General features: G+C 50.4%; 7 protein-coding genes across 7 annotated transcripts; all 7 read left to right on the top strand.

The window, feature by feature from the left end:
• Positions 1-141: 141 nt before the first annotated feature.
• On the top strand, positions 142-4,473 carry PC9H_007806 (uncharacterized protein; the record flags this gene model as incomplete). Its single annotated transcript, XM_036777332.1, has 19 exons — positions 142-253; positions 309-514; positions 564-824; positions 872-1,165; positions 1,219-1,346; positions 1,395-1,778; positions 1,837-2,035; positions 2,090-2,200; positions 2,255-2,326; positions 2,382-2,567; positions 2,618-2,698; positions 2,743-3,184; positions 3,238-3,395; positions 3,448-3,513; positions 3,562-3,655; positions 3,707-3,804; positions 3,859-4,170; positions 4,223-4,364; positions 4,421-4,473. The coding sequence occupies 19 exons, from the start codon at positions 142-144 to the stop codon at positions 4,471-4,473; spliced, it is 3,399 nt and encodes a 1,132-aa protein (XP_036630952.1).
• Positions 4,474-4,998: 525 nt separating this feature from the next.
• PC9H_007805 (uncharacterized protein) lies at positions 4,999-6,491 on the top strand (the record flags this gene model as incomplete). Its single annotated transcript, XM_036777331.1, has 5 exons — positions 4,999-5,193; positions 5,248-5,452; positions 5,503-5,619; positions 5,676-6,319; positions 6,369-6,491. 5 exons carry the CDS (start codon positions 4,999-5,001, stop codon positions 6,489-6,491), a joined length of 1,284 nt encoding a protein of 427 aa, XP_036630951.1.
• Positions 6,492-6,690: 199 nt separating this feature from the next.
• On the top strand, positions 6,691-9,849 carry PC9H_007804 (uncharacterized protein; the record flags this gene model as incomplete). The annotated part of the gene is made up of 11 exons (XM_036777330.1): positions 6,691-7,194; positions 7,253-7,357; positions 7,413-7,544; positions 7,606-8,359; positions 8,418-8,512; positions 8,561-8,811; positions 8,860-8,969; positions 9,028-9,140; positions 9,189-9,373; positions 9,427-9,644; positions 9,698-9,849. The coding sequence occupies 11 exons, from the start codon at positions 6,691-6,693 to the stop codon at positions 9,847-9,849; spliced, it is 2,619 nt and encodes an 872-aa protein (XP_036630950.1).
• Positions 9,850-10,315: 466 nt separating this feature from the next.
• PC9H_007803 (uncharacterized protein) lies at positions 10,316-11,447 on the top strand (the record flags this gene model as incomplete). Its single annotated transcript, XM_036777329.1, has 3 exons — positions 10,316-10,389; positions 10,446-11,262; positions 11,313-11,447. The coding sequence occupies 3 exons, from the start codon at positions 10,316-10,318 to the stop codon at positions 11,445-11,447; spliced, it is 1,026 nt and encodes a 341-aa protein (XP_036630949.1).
• Positions 11,448-11,820: 373 nt separating this feature from the next.
• On the top strand, positions 11,821-13,018 carry PC9H_007802 (uncharacterized protein; the record flags this gene model as incomplete). The annotated part of the gene is made up of 4 exons (XM_036777328.1): positions 11,821-12,137; positions 12,188-12,489; positions 12,535-12,774; positions 12,825-13,018. 4 exons carry the CDS (start codon positions 11,821-11,823, stop codon positions 13,016-13,018), a joined length of 1,053 nt encoding a protein of 350 aa, XP_036630948.1.
• A 439-nt stretch (positions 13,019-13,457) lies between these two features.
• On the top strand, positions 13,458-16,010 carry PC9H_007801 (uncharacterized protein; the record flags this gene model as incomplete). The annotated part of the gene is made up of 7 exons (XM_036777327.1): positions 13,458-13,537; positions 13,602-13,629; positions 13,693-14,560; positions 14,609-14,815; positions 14,876-15,012; positions 15,064-15,702; positions 15,756-16,010. The coding sequence occupies 7 exons, from the start codon at positions 13,458-13,460 to the stop codon at positions 16,008-16,010; spliced, it is 2,214 nt and encodes a 737-aa protein (XP_036630947.1).
• A 183-nt stretch (positions 16,011-16,193) lies between these two features.
• On the top strand, positions 16,194-21,465 carry PC9H_007800 (uncharacterized protein; the record flags this gene model as incomplete). Its single annotated transcript, XM_036777326.1, has 18 exons — positions 16,194-17,228; positions 17,281-17,504; positions 17,555-17,699; positions 17,751-17,885; positions 17,950-18,016; positions 18,066-18,386; positions 18,434-18,591; positions 18,648-19,211; positions 19,268-19,427; positions 19,478-19,595; positions 19,647-19,861; positions 19,920-20,131; positions 20,185-20,465; positions 20,520-20,595; positions 20,652-20,697; positions 20,754-20,904; positions 20,955-21,115; positions 21,173-21,465. 18 exons carry the CDS (start codon positions 16,194-16,196, stop codon positions 21,463-21,465), a joined length of 4,362 nt encoding a protein of 1,453 aa, XP_036630946.1.
• Between the last annotated feature and the right edge of the window lie 466 nt (positions 21,466-21,931).

The following is a 21,931-nucleotide window of genomic DNA, read 5'->3' as shown; positions in this document are numbered from 1 at the left end:
GACCTCGAAGTTCACACGGACCACCGATCAGTGTCTCCGGCTCGATCAGGGTTCCAAACTTGCCAACTTACCACATCGTGCCACAGAGCGCTGATTAGCAAAGGCTGTATACTCCTCCGCGAACGCTTAGATCAAAATCGTATGGAACAGGCTCAACCAAATGAATCTCAGAATATCAAGAGCGACGAAGAACGGTCCAAGTATCAGAAACGAGCAAAATTGAAGGAATTAAATAAGGTTCCTGAAGCGAAAGGTCAGCATACATATAGAACGCGCAAGTGGCCGCACATCCTTTAACGATGGGACAGAATCCTCCAAGCTCGACTCATCACTGAAGCGTCACACTGCGCTTATAAAGAGGATGCGGCTGTCGATGGCAGCGGAGAATCGTGACCAGATTCTCAAGGACATCGACTCGCTGTCTTTGGAGAAGTACGTGGACGAAATCACTGGAGCCGTGTTAGAAGGGATATCAAGATGCAAGACGGAGAAAGACATCTGGGGCGCTGTTGAAGTGAGTTACTAGCCTAGCTGCTGAAGGTGCACATGTCAGACATCTATAGGTTATATGCGCACTCCACAGAAGGTTTCCTGTCGCATTTACCCAGAATTTTGTCCCGTTGCTCGGCACAGCACTCAGTGCACCGTCTAGGGCCTCTCTCGCCTCTCTTGCGCCCGAACAACGGGAGAAGGAAGATACTGCGCGCGTAGTTCGTCAACGTCCGTTGCTCCGAGTCTGCTCGGAGTTGGCCCTGGTAGGGATAATCAAGGATGCTCCCGACAAGAGTGGCGGCGAATGGATAATGAAGGCGATTAAGGACCTAGTAAGTATGCGCTTATACACGAGAATCATCGGTGAACATATATCCAGCTATCCAATGATCCCAGTTTATCGTCTCTACCTCTGCTTTCGACCTTCCTCAAATCATACGCACGCCCCTTCTTAGGCATATCACCGCAAGTTGCATCCAAGCAAATATCAAACTTAGCAGAGCCCGGTAGCTTATCGTCTTCTGTGACCAATGGGAACAGCGAGGCTGGTAACTTTCCTCCGTTGACTTCCGGAGAGGAAGAGCTCGTGGAGAAGGAGATTCGCGATCGCTTCAAGCGGATGTGCGAGGGGTATTTCGACTCGGTTTGTAAGAAACTGATGGTTGAACACAAGGTCTGCCGGCCCTCTGACCCGGCCTCACCTCACTTACTCCAGCCTTTTGCTAGCGGCTTCAAGAACAGGATAGGCGCAATCACGAAGCATATATACGATCCGGTGAAATATTCGAAGATCGTCAACAAGCATACGAGAAGATGACAAAGGGATATGAAAAGTTGCTCGCTAACTGCCAGACGTGAGTACGCCATCGTGACGACTCGTCTAGAGTTGAACGTATTTCTAGTCTGTCGGAGCTTCTGTATCTACCGATGCCTACCCTACCCACTACGAGCCAGAAATCGGAGTCCATACAAATTGGAGTCAATAACGGGAGTTCGCTAGAGGATACAGATGATATCGTTGTCACTGGAGGCAAATGGGAAGACGAAGAGGAGCGTCGGTTCTTTGAGGATATTCAGGACCTCAAAGATTTCGTTCCGAAGAGCGTTCTTGGGATCGATGAAAGCGAGGCTACCGCTGAGACATCTACAACGGAACAGATTGCAGAGGAACAGGAACGAGAAAAGGAGGAGGTTCGTAAACTTGAGGAAGAACTAGCTAAGCTGTCCGTCGCCGATGGGTCTGCTCACAAGGAGGAAGTCACCAAGAACGATGTCGAAGAAGACGAGTACGTGCACCCCAAGATAATCATCAGTTTGGTTCTTGACTTGCTCACTTTTGCTCAGAGCTCCAACACCTACTCCGGGCACTCCCAAAGGTGGAACTCCCCCTCTTTCTCCCCAGCTTGCACCCCAAGGTCCCTCTCAGCTTCTTACAGCCCTTCTCGCGCGTCTTCCGGACACGACAAACCGTGCTTTGATCGACCAAGCTGCTATCGACTTTGCTTTTCTCAATTCCAAGGCTGCCAGGAAGAGATTAGTACGGGTACGACATCAGATGTTAACAGACGTCCAAGCCTTCCGTTAACGAATCCTTTAGTTCTTGTCACAGGTCCCGAAAAATCGGACGGATCTCCTCCCTCATTACTCCCGACTGGTGGCTACGCTTAACAAATATATGCCAGACATAGGGACCGAAATAATAGCTGTGGTAAGTATTTTCATTGCGTAGCGACCCTAAGGATTAATCTTCGTAATCGTTCAGTTGGATGAGGAGTTCAGATACCTGCAGCGCAAGAAGAACGTCGTCAAGGAGCTTTCCGAAGTCCGGCTAAAGGTGAGGCATGTACATCCTCGCTAGTGGTTGGCCGTCTCACTTTTGGATTATATAGAACATCACCTTTTTGGCCAATTTGACGAAGTTCGGCGTGGTACCCCCTCACCTTATATTGCATATCTTCAAAGTATGCTTGGACGACTTCAGTGGCACGAATGTTGGAAATATCGCCCTCCTTTTGGAGGGTTGCGGAAGATTCCTGCTTCGAAGCGACAACACGCGGGAAAGATTCAGTGCCATGGTATGAGTTTCTCAATTTCGACCAACTTATTTCTTAGCATTCATGCGTAGCTTGAACTCATGAAACGGAAGCAAAGCATGCAACACTTCGATCAACGTGAACAAATGTTGCTCGAAAACGCTTATTACCAAGTGGGTTGCCTCATAGTTTTGGGCATAGTTCTTACATGATGTAGTGCAATCCGCCTGAGCGAGCTCCACGGCAAGAGAAGGAGCGAACTCCCATGGAGAGTTTCATCCGGCATCTCATTTACGACGTTTTAGCCAAGAGGACGATCGACAAGGTACTGAAGCTCATTCGCAAACTCGACTGGAACGATGCGACTATACGCAAGACGCTTCACAAAGTGTTCACGAAACCCTGGAAGATCAAATTTGGGAATATCAGCCTTCTAGCTATGCTAACGTATGACCTTACACGGTACCATGCTGATTTTGCAATCTCTATCGTTGATCAAGTGCTTGAAGACATTCGGTTGGGCATGGAGCAGAACATCTACAACACAAATCAGAGGAGGGTTGCTACAATGAAGTATCTTGGGGAGCTATATATCTATCGGCTAATGAGTTCCGGGATCGTGTTCGATACTCTGTGGTCTTTGACAACATTCGGTCACCGTACGTTCTTTGTGTTTCCATTCCCTCGTCACCTCTGACGAGTTGAAACATAGCCGAGGGAAGACCGATCCCCCGTCAGCCATGCCAATTGGATATGCCAGACGATTTCTTCCGTGTTCGCCTTGTCTGCGTGTTGTTGGACACGTGTGGGATGTGCTTTGATCGTGGCAGTCAAAAGAAGAAATTGGACAGCTTCTTGATATTTTTCCAGGTAGGCCTAATGTTGCTCGCTTCGGATGAGGTAATCTGATGAAGCTATACAGTACTACATCTTCTGCAAAAATCCTTTGCCGATGGACATTGACTTCATGGTATCCGACTCCCTTGAGGTTCGTCGTTTCCCTTCGTATGACTCCATTGATTGGACAATGCAAAAGGCTGTACGACCAAGGTTACCCCTCACGAAGAATCTTGAAGAGGCTGCACTCGCAGTCGATGAAATGCTGAACTCAGCACTGCAAACTGCAGGGTGTGAGTAAACCTGAAGAAGTGATATACAATTTCCTTTCTAACCAGCCATAGTTGGTAGCGGTGATGACAGTGGCGATGAAGAGGAGGAAGACGAACGACCCGAGGCCTCGGAGGATGATGAAGAGGAAGCTGGAGCGTCGGACTCGCCAGTTCGTATTCTGCTCGACGTTGCCTGGCCGATACTGACGTTTACCGTCCATTAGGTCGAGGAGCGAGCACCTTCACCTGAACAACCAGTAGTACTCTCGAACAGCAACAGTCTTCAAGAGAACCTTGGTCCCACGGAAGAGGCTGATGCAGAATTTGCCAAAGAGCTAGCCAAGCTGGTTACAGACACATCGGCCGAAGCTCGTAGAGTCGATAAGAAGACCGCTTTGGCATTGTGGGATTCTGCGGTGATGCCTCCTACTGTGCGCAAGAAGCGAAGCGACGAGAACGACGAGGAAAGTGGTGAAGGCGCGGACGCGGTGAACACCATGAATTTTACGGTGATCACCAAACGCGGCGGCAAACAGGTATGTCGCTTCGTTATCTCTTTTGCCACTGCTTACGAGGGTGGCTTCGTAGACGCGCCAGATTGCTGTACCGTCCGAGTCGGCTCTTGCCACCCATACTCGTTCTGCTCAGCTACAAGACAAAGTTGAACAGCAGCAGCTCAAGAAACTTGTGTTGGATTACGAACAACGAGAGGAAGCCGAGGAAATGAAAGGTATGTTTCTCGGACCTGTTAGAAGAGGGCGATTCTAAGACAGTCACCCGGTTTAGCACTCGAAGCTCGGTCGCGTAATGGAGCTGTCAAGATTCGTTACATCGGATAGCAGGAGCACGACTCATGCAATTCAAATCAACGAGGCGACTCTCTTCCGGTCCTCTTCAACTGCAGTGCAAGTGATGGTCAGGGACCGCCCATCTGCGATGTCTCCCAGCAGGTCGCATATCATGCGTGATCATGGATGTTTCTCCGGGTCAGATGGGTTAGACCGTTTATTTAACTTGGACGGGCTTTGTGATCTGATGAGCAACGGCAGTTCTCACTCACAGCAAACATTGAGCGTAGGATTCCCAACCCGACGGTCTAGTGTCTGGACTATCATACATCTTCGTAGACGAACCTGATGTACCCCTCTTTCCCCACCATCGCACCAACCTGTAGCATTATTTTTGCCCTGGATTTCTAAGAAGTATGAAATTCGGCAATTTCCTGGTAGGCAGGATTTTGAGTCGCCGGAGTTATTAGGCTCCCCAATGGGTTTGGCGCAAGGCCCCGTTTAGCACGAATGCTAAACTGAAGCTTCGTGTTCAAAATCGGCTGCCTCTTTGGTCTTTTTCACAACCAAGACCTAATGCCTTCATGTTTCTCTAGTCTTTTCGGCGCTGCTGCTCAGCCAGCCGACCAGCTTCGGGAAATCAAAACGACAACGCGCCTCGAACTGCACCAGGGCAAAAGGATCAACCAGTATCGCAGAGGCTTGAAAATAGGAACAGGGAAGCACGGCGAAGTATATTGCTGCACTAACGAGCGGACAAACGAGATTGTGGTGAGTCTGTTCAAGCTCTTTGAGGGCTAGCCACTACCATGCTCATTTCTTCAGGCCATGAAGATAGTCAAGAGAAGTGGTCCCAGGGACCGACTCAGGCTGTTGCGACGAAGTCACCAGTCCAGTACCTCTGACAGACTTGGTACCACGGAGAACAGCATCAGGAAAGAGATTGCTATCATGAAAGTCTGCCGCCACGTTCATTTGGTCGAGTTATTCGAGGTTATCGACGACCCAACGAAAGACCGAATATGCATAGGTATGGCGCCATGCAGTATTCCCTCTCCACCGAGCTAATCAGTATTTCAGTGATGGAACATCTATCTGGTGGTCAGGTTCAGTGGGCTGACGAGAACGACAAGCCCCTCCTATTCCTCGACCAGACCCGGAGAATTATCAGAGATGTCATTGTTGGGCTGGAATATCGTAGGGGCCTCCCCTTGACCTCAAATATTGCCCCATTGACTGGCATGTTTCCACAGTGCACTTCCATGGCATCATTCATCGAGATATCAAGCCGGCCAATCTCATGTGGTCTTCGGATCGCAGTACCATCAAGATCATCGACTTTGGTGTTTCCCACTTCTCCCCATCAGAACGCATGGCGCCTGTGCCAAATCGGAACAGCCTGCATCATCAATTCAAAGCCCTCTATGACCCTTTGCTGTTCCCAGCCTCTGACCTACTCAAGCGAATAGGCACACCAGCGTTCCTCGCTCCCGAAGTCGTTTGGTTCTTTGACCCTGACAAGGAGGCTTCCGGCACCTCGTCCGATACCTTGACTTCGCTCACAAACGAGAATGTAATCCCCAACCAACGGCCGCCTGTCACCAAGGCCATCGACATTTGGTCGCTTGCAGTCACGTTCTATTGCCTGCTTTTTGGCCGTACACCATTTTCCGTGCCCCCATCAGCCAATTGCAACGCCCATCACTCGGAGTTTGTGCTGTATAATCTGATTTGTACGCATGATTGGGATGTGGGAGAAACCATGGGTGCCGAGCAAGTTCCTACCGGGGGGAGACGACCCAAAGATCCTGGACATGATGGATATACCGTCATTCATCTACTGGACCAAATGTTGCAGAAGGACCCACGGCGGAGGCCGAGCCTGGAGAAAATCAAGGTGCGTCCCCAATATCTACCATGATGATCAAACATTCAAATTGTTTCAGAAAAATGCATGGCTACTGCGTGATATCAGCAAACCCACAAAGTGGCTGCGCGACACGGCACCCACACCACCCCTTCCGAAACCTTTAAGCCTGGCTTGGTTCAGGCAACTGAATTCCGTGTAAACCTGAGAGCAAGATTCCAGGGACTCTTTATTTATCTATTTATTCAACATTTGGGACTTGTATGTATAGGACATTGGCATTGTATTTCACGTATTACGGGTGAACCCAGAACACTGCTAGTAGACGCCAATCGTATTAGTAGCACCCATAAGCGCCAACCACTGGCATTGATGGCTCTTCCATTGTGACAACGTCCAGAATGGCTGATTCCGATGATTTTCTCTTTGACGATGTAGAATTGGACGACACTACGCTTGCAGCACTCGATGAAGCGGAGAAAACCTACTTCTCTAATACTAGCACTGGAGTTCACCTTACAACTCCCCCTACGCCTCCGCCTGCCAAACGGCTGAAGACCGCTCACCGCGTCGCGACGCGTCAAATTGACCAAACTGCTAGCCTGGACAATGTAGAGGACTTGCCGGATATTTCAATTCAGGAAGACGGGACTTACGGACTTGGTCCCACCCCACCCGACTCGGACGTGCGCAGAAGACTGGGAGAGTCGGTGACCAGCCAGGAGAGGCCGGTACGACAGGAGTATTCCCCTCGGCCTGCAAGGGCGCCGTACGCAAGCAATGTTGCGTCTTCGTCACACGCCAAACCGCAAAGTGCTCGGACCCTTGCACCCATACCACCCACCCGCTATGTACAACACGAGCAACAGATCGGCATGGGGGAGCTACAAAAACAGATTGAAGAGGTTTGATCACGTCCCCTGGTATCTGTCAAAGCTAAAACCTCGTATCATATTTCTATAGCTTCAGAGACAGCAGGCTCAAATGCAGGCTGAGCTAAAGCAAGCCGTGGATGCGAGATTGACAAAAGAAGGCGAGGTTTCTGTCCTCAGAAAGGCTATGGAAAAGGTGCGTACTACCGTCATTTCATTCAGACTAACTCTGGCCTCACTGAGTTATATAGACGTCTCGCGATCATTCAGCTGAGCTGTCTAAATTACGAGCAGCGAAAGAGGAGGCAGACGCGAAACAACGTAAAACCCAACAGGCAATGAGGGAAGAAATGGAGTCGCTAAAGACGCAGTTTATCTTCAAGGTATATCTATTCTCGTTGACGCGTAGAGTCAACGCCTGTTCACGTCCCGTGGTCTCATCAGCAACAAGAACAACTTTCTGCAATGCCGAGTCTGAAGGCCCCCAGCTCTGTACGGAGCAAGAAGATCGCGAACATGCCATCGTCCACCGCTCTACACCCGTTATCTCAGGCAGGTGCTTGGAATCGTGATGGCTCCAATGTCGCTGGCCCAAGCAATAAGATCTTTGAGACGCCTCGACGGCCGCGACATTTGCCGTCGACTCAGCGACTCACGCCTAAACGTTTGCAACCTCCGAAGTCGCCAGAGAAAATGCGACAGTCTGCTCTGCTTCCCGGGTTTGAGAACGCTTTCATGCCCTCTTCGCCTGTAGCAAAAACACAAATACAGTCCGATAGAAAGGGGAAGCAGAAAGCGATCGACTTGTTAAAGGATGATAGTGATGGAGTTGTTGAGCGCGATGGGCTTGATTTATGGGAACGAGCAGACGCTGTCATACCACCATTTCCCTTGGCTCGTGCGGCGCGGTCAGAAGCGGGTGACATGGATGTCGATAGTGCACGTCCGACGGAGGTGCTGTTCGATGTCCCTATGACCGACGAAGTAGCCGCAGATGTACCTTTGGTTGTGGAAGAGGGGCTTGATGATGTGAAACCCTTTGACTGGAGTGCAGAGGTAGGGACATGCTCCATCGACTTCTCCTCAGCTCATGTAGAGCTGCGTTTAGCTGTCAAGGATCGTGTCTACACATACGGCTATCTCGTCAACAATACTGACCTTGCAGGTCCTGATGGGAGTCAATTTCCCTCCGACACTAGTCAATCAATCCGTAGATCGATATCGCGCTGCCTGCGCCGTTGTTCTTCGTTCGCTAGCAATCAACACAGCCTCTGTGCCATTTCATGAGGTGCTTGAAACTGTGCTATGCGCATTCATAGACATGATATATGTCCTCATGTCGGCCAACCTCGTAAGTCTATCTCAGGGCCTATCACCCTTAAATATTGATGATTCTCAGATCCCTCCGTTGGCTACCTTGCTAGACTTGATCACATTGCTAGATTTCTCTTTACCCAACGTCTCCAATGTGCTATTAGCTCAACAATCGGAAGACCCCGATCGACCTACTATCCTGGTTCATCTGAAGGCTATAATAACGCAATATCTTCGGCCAGCTGTTCAGGTCGAAGAGAAAATGCTTTTGGCCCGCGGAACTATTGGATTGCTGGAAGCTTTGTGTTGGAATGTCTCCGAAGAAAGTATAACGAGGTAGCTAAGATCTTGTCATACTGCGTCCCCCTACTAATTTCAGGTTAGGATGAGCGTCATTGCTTCGGATTCGGATATGATACCAATTCTTCTAGATCGCTCTCAACCAGACGACGTGTTGTCCCAAACCATCCGGTTTCTCGCCCTTCTAGCTACTCGTGAGTCCACATTAGTTCGTTGATATTGATATTTTACGTCTAACAAGGAGTGACGTAGATGACGCATTGCGTCGTGTTTTACTCACTGTCCCCCCGGATGCTCCAGCTAATACAATCCCGCTCGTCGAGAGAACATCTACATATCTCGTGGATCAGCGTGAAGGACCCGAAGTGAGTTCTGTACTAGTCGCTATGCAACCGCTGTATCAATAATCACAGGCAGATTACTCGCGCACATTGCTGATATGCTTCTTCGGAACGCTGGCTACAACCATTGATTGTGCTAGTATACTGGCGGCATCCCCTGTGCTGGTTCCTGCTTTGATTTCCTATGTCGCGAATCTGGTCTCTCCAATATGGGAAGACGACAAGAAGTACTTGGACAATCCCAGTCTAGCCGATTGGTACGTATATCAGTCACCCTAGCTAATTGATCACGTTGTGATACGTGATGTAGCGTGATCAGGACGCTGGGAGATACACTGTGTCTACTCCATCATCTGGTCTTCTCCACCCAGCCTCCGTTAGACTTGCTCCTCAAACTCCAGCAGGCTCCCCCTCGATATTTCAACGGCGCCAATCACGTCTTCATCGTGGCCTTTGGCAGACTCAGTTATGCCGATCCACCTTCTTGGATGAACAAGACAACGGTGATTGCGCTGGAGAGGGTCATTGGTATGTGAATCTGATAAGCGTATACATGGTCACGAATAACTTAGATACGGTAGATATGGCCAAAGATCTCCTTGAACATGTGGTGGATGGCCCGGAAGGTGACGCCATATGGGAAGTATATCAAGGGAACTTTGATAATGCGAGCGAGACCGACGAAGGGGACATGGAGGCCCAACTCTTAGGTACGGCTCCAAGTGGAGATTAGGAACATCTTTTGCTCATATATAATTGCTCATCTACCCCGTTTCAACTTGCGCGTGTGCGAGATCATGAAACCGATATGAGTCATTTGAATGGTAAAATTCAATCTTATCTTCATATAGCTTTTGCAATTGCTAAATGACCTTCAGTCAGCGCTCACTTTGTTTTCTGATCCACGAGGCCTGTGGCCTTGTGGCACGGAATGGCTTTCTGTAGCCAGCCTGCCCAGCCTCCGCAGCCTCACAACCTACTACACGTGTAGGCTACATGCACGGAACGTGCAATCCACACATACTGAACACCCCAAGCCGTTCTTCCTTGTCGGCTTCGCTAAACATTCGGCGACGTTTATCGAGCACCGCATTTATTCATAACATTGGAGTTTGACATAAAGCTACGCAGCGCCTTAAGCGACATTACAACAATCTTACACAACATTGATCCCGCGCCCCCACTAGAAAATTTACAGAATGCCTATTGACAATATCCAACTTGAAGACGCCGCTTACGTTGAGGCTATGGCCATGGCCGGTCTTTCCCCGCAGTGAGTTTAGCTTATGGTAGTCGGATTTCTCTTGCTCACAGCGAGGTGACATGCAGCGCACCCAGTCTGCTCCTCGTCGACCAGGCGCGGGAGATGAGCAATTCACCTAGCCCGCTGGCGATGATGCTGTCGGATCCAGACGTCCTGGAGACGATTACCTCGAAGACACCTAGGAAGAAATCCCGCGATCGGTCGAGGTCACCAGCACCCCGGAGAGATCACAAGACGATTAACTCTCTGCTGTATACCTTGGTCGGAGAGGAAGAGCGACAGGCACTTCACCTCAAGTCCGCGCTGAACGCTGTTAATGACCGTTTGCAAAATGAAATCAGCCGGGCGAACCTGGCGAGCGAAAGAACGAGCTACGCAGAGTCCAGAGCAATGGAGTTCTGTTCTCGAGCAGCTGTCGCCGAAAACTCTCTTGCCACCGCTGAGAGGGAATTAGCTACGTTGCGGGCTGAGCTTGAGCACTGCAGGTCACAACTTCAAGCGAACTACGATGAGCTTAGGCATGCCAAGACACAGGCGGCAATTTTGGAGAGAGAGAGATCAGACGCTCAAGAGTCCGCACAACACGCAAAGGATGTCGCCAGGGAATACGCACGAATGATACAAGAATATGAAGAGAAGGATATCTCCGCCGAGGAAGAGCATCGCGCTGCGCTCCAGCGGTGGTATGATGAAGGTCAAGAACAAGGTTGGCAAGAAGGCCACAAAGTCGGTTACAAGAAGGGCAGACGCAAAGGCTTCAACGCAGGGAGAAGGGAAGGTCTGCGGGAGGGTCGAGAGACGGGGAAGAAGGAGGAGAGGAAGTCTGCACTCCTTGCATTTGATGACTTCCTCGTGGCTCAGACGTATGGGCCTGATGATAAGGTACGCCGCCGTTCCCGTTTTTCAACACGACGACCGACGCGTGTTCATAGCTTGCGGAGATGGTACATAGATGGAGGTCGTCTGTGTACCCTTCGGCGCAGTTCGATGCCAGGGCCCCCACGCCTGTGTCTCAGCCCAGTCACTGGGGTGAGGAGAGTGAAACTGATTCGAGCGACTCGTATTAGACTAGATCAGCAGAATCGGAGCTTTTCTGTTCAGGTGTGTTAGACGGACTTGGAGAACAATGATGGTTGTTATTCGTGATGCCAGTCTTTAGGCTCGAGCACAGCCTCCGAAACACGGAGGATATTTCCACCTCTCTTCAGCAGTGAAATTCGAAAGAGCTCGCCCAAGGTTGCTGCACGCGAGCGGCGATTGAGGGAGTAAATTGGTGTTAGAACTGAATCAGCTAAGTTCAGGAGTAGCCTAGGAGGGTCATCAGGTGATCTAGATCAGTTTGATCTCTCTATCGCAGCCTGTCCACTGTCGAGTATATAAGAAGGCTTTGTCTTTTGTTCTCATCCAACTGACTGTTCGATTCCAAAGTATTTCCCGACAATGAGTACCGGCTCTCTTCCACCCATGCCACCTTCGCCCGGCTTTGGATTGCGTCGCAAGGGCCTCAAAGCTCCCCCACGTCTGCCAATGTCTGCGTTCTCACCACCAAATTCGGGGACTTCAGAGAGATTCCCTCTGCCAGCGAGCCCAAGCGCGCTACATCCAGAGAAAGTCCTCGACGCCCATGTTATCATATCCGATGACGACGCGAATTTGGACAATTGGAAGAAGGCAGCAGGTCCAGCAATGGGCGAACGTATAGATGGCGTCGTCGTGTCCTTGGAGAAGGTGGCCGACGTCCAGAAAACATTGTCCGAGTAAGTCTCCGATTATCGTGCCACTTATCAAGCCTAATGTAAGGTGAAAGAGTGACCTCGGCAGATAAGAATGGTTCCGTCGTCTCCGTGGTTGTGCCATTCCGCCTTGGAGATCCAATACCATCAGAGCCGCCTGTTTACCTCTCATCATCATCGATTCCTATCACATTGACGACTGTTTACACTCAATCATCTCCTGAAGCAAGCGCGAGTCTGCGATGGGCGCTGGAGCAAGGCCGCCCAGTTGACATAGACTTACAAGTCACGTTGTCGGAAACATCATTCGAAGCCTTCGAAGATCTGCTAACAAAAAGTACGGCGGAATTATCAAAAATACCGCCCATCATGATTCGTATGGCCCCCCTCGCTTAATATGTTTCGCGCTCACGTTTCCTAGGGAACTTTCTTCCACCTCCGGATAACATCGATTTGCCAATCGTCAAGTTGATGAATCATCCTAGTTACTTGGCCTACCAAAGTCAGACTGCTGCCTTATCCCTCTTCCCCGACTTGCGTATCAAGTTCTTGCCGCCATCATGGAATGCGGCGACGCCAAATTCCCCTCCTCCCGGTGCCACATTCTCCGAACAGGATAGCAAGCAGACTAAAGAGTGGAAACGCCGAATTAAGATGTACTGTAAGCACGAGCCTAACACCCCACAACCCCATCACTCAATTTCTGTCAAGTGAGCCCTGTTGTGGAGGCTTTTGGCTACGAGCGCATCATATTTGGTTCCTCACCATCTACGTCGTCTCCAAACCCATCAAATGTGGGAGATTGGTACGAACTGGCAAGAGAATCACTAGCTGAGCTGGGCGTTGAACAAGAGGCAATTGATGCTGTTTTCGCTTTGAACGCTCGAAAGGTGTACCAGTCTTGATCAACGAAATGGTCCTCGAAAGTCGTTATAGCTATATATTGTCACAATTGTATCGAGATTCCTGGAAGCCGGCTTACCGTACCATAGCGTGCAAGCATATAATGTGTCTTTCATAGCTTCTAATCAAGCACTCGCACCAACAAAGCCTGTCGAAATCGGTTGCCTGCACAATGTTTCTGCTTCAAGGGTTTTCGCCACATTTAGCAACCCGTTGCTGTGGCTGTGCTCCGCTTGAGATCAAACACCTTCCACATTTGGGAAATTTGTTGCACAGTGCATCACGTGCTAGAAAAACTGCCACTAATGGTCAAGCGCGGGGTGAAATCAACATTCCCCCCAACCACATCCTCTTATCGCGCCGGGCAGCCACCCGCTCGGTGAAAAGCAGATTTTCAAGCTGGCTCACGCTACTGCTCGCCGGTCTTCCGACAGGATTCGAATGAGCCAGTCGTCCACCCAAACCGCCATGCGGATTCAAGACAAGGAGCTTGCGAAGGGGAGAACCACTGTTGATGACTCGTACGTTTCCTGCAGATATAATGCCATCCTCTCACCCTGACTATACTCTCTACCACTGCATCAGGAGCAGCAGGGAGTCGTCTCCGCAACCTGTAAGATAAACCCAGCAAAGAGCCATAGTGGCTGCTAACTTCCCCATGTTTATAATGTACCAGAGACAAAGACGATCCTTCACGCCCAATTCTGATGATGAGCCAGTACCGCCCATGGCAGACGATGATACTCCTCCGCCGGAGGATAGGCCGCTGATACGCAAGCCTATGGGCTTTGCATCCGCCTTTGCATCGACTTCTTCCCTGAATACGTACGAAGCAGCGCCTCCGAAACCCACGCGGAGGAAAGCCTTTTTGCCAGGGCAGGAAGTGTTCATTGCAGTACATCCCGACCAGCCGCCAAAAAAGCGCGGTGCCATTAAAAAGGTTGAGACCAAGAAAGTCAAGCATTTCAACGATGCATTTGCGGACCAGACTGGCCGATGGAGAGCCACTTCTTACGACCCAACACCTCCTAGCAACCCTCCAACATATGCTGGCAATGGACCGTACAACTCTCTTTTCCGCGCAGAGAAGTCAGCACAGCAAGATGCGTCCGCGCCTTCGCCGCAAACGAAACCGAACCAGCCTCCCGCGGCGCAGAACGACACGAACAACAGTGCCGCGAGTTCTCAACCCACCGATGCCGGAGTGCAGCCTGTTGCGAAGAAAGGGAAAGGCCGTAAGAAGCCTGTGAAGAATAAGGCAGCCAATGTAAGCGAGCCTCCAGCTATCGAGATACCAGCGTCAGTGCCGTCCACCTCGGCGACCCCGGTGGAAAGTGTGCATCACGCTACCAGCAACCCCGCTGACAGTCATCGCGTACCCGACTATCACAATGGAGGGCAAAGCTACGAAAGTCACCAGTTCTCTAGGTCGGAGAATGGAGTCCGACAAATCGCAGGTCCAAGTTCGGCGCAGGGTGGAGGATACATGTTCATCGACAACACCCCTCGGAGCGAGGCGGCCGCTTCACAATCCAAGCCTTATGGTAAGTACGATGTTAAGATGACGCTATTGTCGCTAACACAACCCCTAGTGTCTGAGAGCGAGCTCCAGAAACGGGCAAATCGGGCCCTCCCTGTGTTGACCATCCTTATTCAGGACGCACGAAGCGGGGTCCCGGACTTCCTCCTTGCCGAAGTCAGGGTACCTTTGAAACGAGCCGAAAGAGCAGAAGATGGTTATTGGGCGGACGCAAATGATATCTGCGAAAAGCTTCAGACGGGCCCATCGAGAATAGATGGTAAGTATCTCAGACTTTGGACTTCTCCATCGGCATCGGGGGTCTGATCACCTTGGGCAGGTCCTGCGAAGGTGTACACTCTCAGAGGGAGATTCAGACAGTTCTTTTTGAGGGTATCTGCAGACAACGAAGACAAGTGGGATTCTGCCAATATCGTGGTTACACCCCAGCGGACGTTAGAAGTTTTCGTAGAAGAGGTACGATCGTCCAATTTGGTTTTGGTAGCATTTAACATTGGCACTGCTTAGTCCATCCCCACCTACTCTCAGTATGGCCCGGCTCCTAGAGGAGCAGCAGCTGGCCAACCGTCACCAGATCCGAGACGTGGGCGTCACTATTCTCCCAGTACCAGAAATTCCCCAGATCGCGCAGAGTCTTTACTTACTACCTACTCCTCACACTCTGAAGGGTATCGGAAACGCCAAAGATCGCCATCCCTCGAGCATCACCCTCGTTGGACTGCCCCTTCGTCGCAGACCAGATCGACGATATCACCTTATTACCAGGACCACGGCTCCTACGATCTGCGAACTTCAGGCGTACCCCCCAAGAGGCAGAGAAGCTATGCGAAGGGTTCCATAGATCATATCATGATGGATCCGGCAGACGACTCAGATGACGATGATCCCATGCCCCCGGCTCCTCCTCGTGGATATCATACCCCAACTCCAGAGGCAGATGAAGATGAGATACATGAGATGATTTCAAAATCCATCAGTCCCATACTCGAGCAAGATCGATCCTGGGCTGAGTTCTTTCAGTGGAAGGCGTCGCCGCAGACGGCATCGATAGTGCTAAAACAATACCGATGGGTGAAAAGTATGATTGATGCATACAGCGGTAAACCTACTCCGAATCTGAAGTCCCGAGTCTTTACTATTGAGGAGGTATGTAGTCTTCGAGTTTCCCTGAGGTATTGCTAACGTGTTCTGTCGGTAAGAGTCATGTCCTGGCTGCTTTACACCTTGACGAGCGTTGGGGCCTTGCCTGCCAGGAGACACTTCGTCTCCTTGACCTCTATGGAGGAGAGGATCAGGATCCACGCATCACTGAAATATTGAATGACCAGTCGACGCCAACCTACAACGCCAAACCTATCAAGAGACTATTGCACCTTCTTAGGGAGATTCACCAGCAGCACACCAAGGGCGAAATCACGCTGTCTCCCCCTGAACCTGTTCCTGAGCAGTCGTAGTATATCATATCTTATAATAAAGCCTACATATGTAACTAGCTTCCTGACCAGTGGTAGGTTGTGAATCTAAGAAGTACCGTACCGGCGGGTAGTTGATCGATTAAGCGCCCAGTATCATGGGTTAGATATCCAAGTCGACTCCAAATTTTCGCAGTCAATTTGCAGACCGTCGACCACACGTTTATGCCCTCTACCAGCAATGCGCACAAATCTCACGACTACACAGAAGGAGCATCCGCCATAGACATCACAGAAGCACTTGCAAATAGCAGACGATCCAGGCGAGACTCGCAGTACAGCACCATTTATGGAGAGGATGGGGAAGGAGCCATGTTTGCTGGCCCGGGGCATTCAGTCAATCCGAGCAGTGTGTCAAGAATGCCCAATCTAGATCGCCGACGAAGCAGCGACGACCGGTCAAGGAGTCGACGGCTTAGTTCTGCCTCGTCGCGGAGGGCGGTAAGCAGGCGGTCGAGCAAGGACAGCGACAGTCAAGTCTCTCAGCAAACTCAAGATGGAGAGGGGGATGATGTGGACAGCGGGTCGGAGGCAGGGGACCTAGGAGAGCGTCGCTCGCTCAGGCCAGGGCCTCGCAAGAGGAAATCAACGTCCCGCGCAAATGTGTTCGACAACTTCGCGAGCTTCTTTGGCCGTAATGCGCCCGAAGCACACCACCCACGGCGCCCATCCATTTCGCAGCGTTCTTCCATCTCAAGGCGGAGTCGCCGCTCTGACGCTGGCTCAGATTATGCTGTTGACACTGATGGAGACGAGGAGGAGGAACGCTGGGGCTATACTTCTGGAGACGACTTCTCCGACGTGTCTGATGAGCTGGACGACAACGTCTCCGTCACCAACAGTATGAGACGTGACTTCGAACCAGGCTCTAACCCAGGTGCACTACTCCCTTTGCTCACCAACGATCCAATATTCGGCGGCGAAGCACGTATTGATATAGACATACCATTTGAATCCCTTGAACCACCTCCCCCGGGGCCACCCAGTCGACAGACTATATACCTTGCCGATGAAGATAGCAATGTCCGCTTTATAGGGTTTGAGACACCATCAATACGACACCGTTTGTGGTATTTTGGATGCTTTGTGAGTCTAGGTCTTTTGGCTCTCCTGGGACACTGGTTCCCTCGATTTTGGCTACGCTGGGTGGCCAAGGAAAAGGCTTTCAAAGATGCGAAGGAAGGCTTTGTTGTGATAGAGGTATGTGGCTTAGGATCGGATTCCTCGACTGTAATTTGAGCCTTCGACGAAGTCAGCACACGGAGACATTGCGATGTGTCCGCTGCGGACGCTAATCTACCCCTACGACATCAGCACCGTATTTCCTGAACGTGTAGACTTGAGTTCTGACGGACGTTTGCCCGATGGTTCAACGCCAAAACCTGTCGTTGGACCCCTAGGGAAGCTCACCGTAGTCGACTATCGGTACACCCGATTTGCGCTCGACCCTCGAACAGGTCTCTTTGTTATGATAAAGTGGGTACATTCGTCCTGTAGGCAATGGAAGATTCTCAATTCATTCGCAGGAATTGGAAGGACCCTTCTTGGACTGGCCAGTCATCTGTTACCAATGGGCTTACCGAACCTGTACGAAGGCAAAGGCTAACTCTTTTCGGCAAAAACGAGATCGACATCGAAGGCAAATCATCGCTCAGCCTGTTAGTGGACGAAGTACGTTCCTCCATCCCTATCAGATTTGGACCAGTGTCTTACATCTCCAAGATCATACATCCTTTTTATGTATTTCAAATTGCCAGCATTATCCTCTGGTCTTTGGACGATTATTATTATTACGCTTTCTGTATTGCTTTGATATCTTCGCTCAGTATCATCACAACCTTGATTGACACCCGGAAAGTAAGTTCAAGGCCATCAATCGCATTTGTTTGAACTTCTTGCTGAGGTTCTTTCCCTTTTGCAGACTATCGCCCGAATGCGCGCCATGTCCAGATTTGTCTGCAAAACAGATGTATTCGTCGATGGTATTTGTGAGTTGCACGCATTTCTAAAATTTACTGTACGTCAACTTCTCCCAAGGGTTGGAACAAAGTTCTAGTGACTTGGTCCCAGGCGACATCGTCAATCTTTCCCAATCTCAGTTTCACACCTTTCCTGCCGACATGTTCCTGTTATGTGGTGACGCCATTATAAACGAAAGCATGTTGACTGGTGAGAGTGTCCCGGTGAGCAAGACCACTCTGAAAGACGAGGAGATCGCGCGGTGGAAGGATGTCGATGATGTTACCGCCGAAATGGCAAAGGGTTTTCTGTACTCCGGTACTCGCGTCATCAGGATTCGTGGTGGTCTGGGCGACGGCGGATATACCAAACCTGCCCTTGCTGTGGTCACTCGTACCGGTAAGAACACAAGTTATGACTCTTTACTAGAAACTCACTCGTCTTAGGGTTCAATACCACCAAAGGGGCATTGGTGCGATCGATGCTGTTCCCCAAGCCAATAGGATTCAAGTTTTATCGTGACTCGATGAGGTTCATTGGTGTTCTAGCCGGGATTGCTGGATTAGGGTTTTGTGCCAGTGCCGTGCAGTTTGTAAAGTTGGGCGTGAGTACAGGAGGTTGTTTTACCAACATTGCGTACCTGATATATTATGAATCTAGGTCAAATGGCACACCATAGTCATTCGAGCCCTTGACCTAATCACTGTGGTTGTCCCTCCTGCGTTGCCTGCTACTCTTTCCATCGGCACCAGCTTCGCCATCAGCCGCCTTCGAAAACTCGGCATTTTCTGCATCGCACCCAGCAGGGTGAACGTTGCTGGCAAGATTAACGTCTGTTGCTTTGACAAGACAGGGACACTCACGGAAGACGGCCTCGACATTCTGGGTGTTCGGGGACTCGATCGTAACGTCCAACGATTTGGCGAACTCTTTGAAGATATATACGATCTATCTCCCAGCAGAGACAAGGCGTCGTTCTTGCATGCAATGGCTACATGTCACTCGTTGAAGATGGTGGACGGCGAAATTATTGGGGATCCTCTGGATGTGAAGATGTTCGAGTTCACGAAATGGACGCTTGATGAAGGAACTGCTGGAGGAACAGGTGTCATCAAGGCCCGCTCCGGTGCTATTATCGAGCAAACATCTTTGGTTCAAACTGTGGTTCGCCCTCCCGGTAGTGGCCAATTCAGACTGGAGGATGCCTTGAAAGGAGGGGCTAAGGTTAGTGTTTGTATCCCTGAGAAATTTGACATATTCTCAGACCCGTTTCGACTTAGCATGCACATTTCTTGGAATTGGGTGTTATCCGTACTTTCGAGTTCGTCTCGTCCCTTCGAAGAATGAGCGTCGTGGTCAAGCGGTTAAAGAGTTCCTCTATGGAGATATACGTCAAGGGTGCTCCGGAAGTGATGAGCCAGATATGCGATCCGGATACATGTACGTGTATTCTCCTCCGTTTAGCACCCAGCATGCTGATATTCGGACAGTCCCGCAGGACTATGGTGACCTCTTATCGTACTACACTAAGCGCGGATACCGAGTGATCGCAATTGCCGGGAGAAGCATCGAAGGACTCTCGTGGCGTAAAGCTCAGTTGATGAAACGGTACCTTATTCTTCCGCCCTTCCATGCCAGCGTCTGACATCATTCCTTCAGTGATCAAGTGGAGACCGGTTTGCAGTTCCTTGGTTTGATTATCTTCGAGAACAAGATTAAGCGCGGGACGGCACCTGCTATACAGGCCCTACGCTCGGCGCATTTGGCATGCCGGATGATAACTGGCGATAACCCACTCACCGCCGTTAGCGTCGCTCGAGAATGCAGTTTGATCAACCAAACAGCAAATGTCTTCTTCCCTGTCTTCCTCCTAGGTTAGTGGCCTCCCTTCGTCTTACTTTGATTGCAATTCTAAGCACACATACGTCGTAGGCAATGCAACAACTCCAGCGTCCAAGCTACAATGGTCATGCATGGATGATCCACAGTGGCTACTCGATGACTACAGTCTAAAACCGTTGGACCCGCCCCCACACCAGGCTGTCGAAGACGATAATAACGAAACCCAGGACTATTCTCTGGCTGTTACTGGAGACGTTTTCAGATGGATGATCAACTACGCACCCCTCGAGACGCTACAAAGGGTAGCTATCTCAGTCTATACAATTATAGAATTGATATAGACAATCGCTCTTAGATGCTCGTCAAAGCACAAATCTTCGCACGGATGTCGCCAGACGAGAAAAACGAAATCGTCGAGCGACTGCAGATGCTTGGGTATACCGTCCTTATGTGCGGTGATGGCGCGAATGATTGCGCCGCTCTGAAAGCCGCGGACGTTGGGATCTCGCTATCTGAAGCAGAAGCCAGTGTTGCTGCCCCATTTACAAGCAGTACGCCCGATATTGGATGTGTATTGGAAGTCATCAAGGAGGGCCGTGCAGCGCTTGTAACAAGCTTCAGCTGCTTTAAATACATGTAAGTGCCCCTTCTCCCGTCGTTGAAGGGCGCGAAGCGATGACTATGACACAGGGCGCTGTACTCGCTTATCCAATTTACGACGATTACGCTGCTTTACTCGTTTGCATCCTCCTTGGGCGATTTCCAGGTGAGTATCCGCTCTGCTGGTTCAGCTCCATTGACTGACCCTCGCGGCGATCGAAGTTCCTGTACATCGATCTGTTTATCATCATCCCCGTCGCTGTTACCAGTGAGTCGGGTCTGCTTGATAGTGCTATAAACCTTCGGGCTGACCCTTCGAGTTAGTGGGACGCACTCTACCGTATCCTTTCATCCATCACAAGCGCCCCACTGCGAATCTCGTATCCACCAAGGTGCTCTCAAGTATTATTGGGCAAATTGTCATAACAAGCGCTGTACAACTCTGGGCATTCTTCTGGGTTCGAAGGAAGGAATGGTACGCCGTTCGTGCGGGATTTTGGAGTCTATATAGTAACTCGTGAACAGGTATAGCCCACCTACAACTGATACCCCTACTGTTGGGGACAAGCTAGAAGCAACCAATTTCGAAAACTCAGCCCTATTTTTGGTTTCGTGTTTCCAGTACATCCTCGTTGCTGCCGTGTTCAGCATTGGTCCGCCATACCGCAAGCCCATGTTCACAAACGGTACGCTTCGTAAATGACTGCGATCCCCGAGTAGCTATATTGACTTTGTGTGTCTAGGCTGGCTCATGCTCTCGTTAATCACACTGACGGCATTTAACATGCTAGTGTTATTGTATCCACCGCAACTGATAACTGTCGTCCTGGAGCTGATGCCACTCCCGTTTGTGGGTCGTATGGACCTGCTGGTCTCCGTTGTGATTAATGTGTGTTTGTCGATGGTGTTCGAGAGATGGGGCGCACAGGGGATTGCAGAGGCGGTCGACAGTCTTCGCGAGCTCATTTCGCATGACACTCGGCGGTATCAGGATGGCAAGGCTTACAGAGCGGTAGATATGGGTCATGATGGATAGATGTGATGCGCCCAGCACGCGGTTCCTGCCTTTGACAATCGAAACACTTTGGCCTTGGTATTTCACGCAAATGCCGTGGCAACGTTGTTTTCATACTCACACTGACAGAAAGGTTTGTTACAGTCATTAGTGTTGACCAGAGACCCTGCTTGGTCGGACAATTGTCTGAGCGCATCATCAACATTCAAAACTGGGAAGCCTCGATGCGATTTGCGCAGTGATGCCTCTGTGGCGAGACTGTGTTCCAGAGTGCGAGTGGTCGGTCGGTGGTGATGCAGGTTTTGATTGAGGTAACCAACTGGATTGTCGCCAGTTGGTCGCCAGGACGGCATCCTTGTCGGAGTGTGGTTGTGCCTGCACTGTGTGTGAATCTGAGCTTGAATATACTGTCTGGACCCGGTGTTATATGATGGAACAGGCTTTGTGGGAGTTTCGCTTTGGCAACGGTCATTGCATTTCTTGCCTT

The sequence above is a fragment of the Pleurotus ostreatus genome (assembly GCF_014466165.1).
Source record: "Pleurotus ostreatus strain PC9 chromosome Unknown scaffold_5, whole genome shotgun sequence".
NCBI lineage: Eukaryota > Fungi > Basidiomycota > Agaricomycetes > Agaricales > Pleurotaceae > Pleurotus > Pleurotus ostreatus.
Note: the sequence above shows the minus strand (reverse complement) of the source record. Positions and strands in the feature narration are given on the sequence as shown.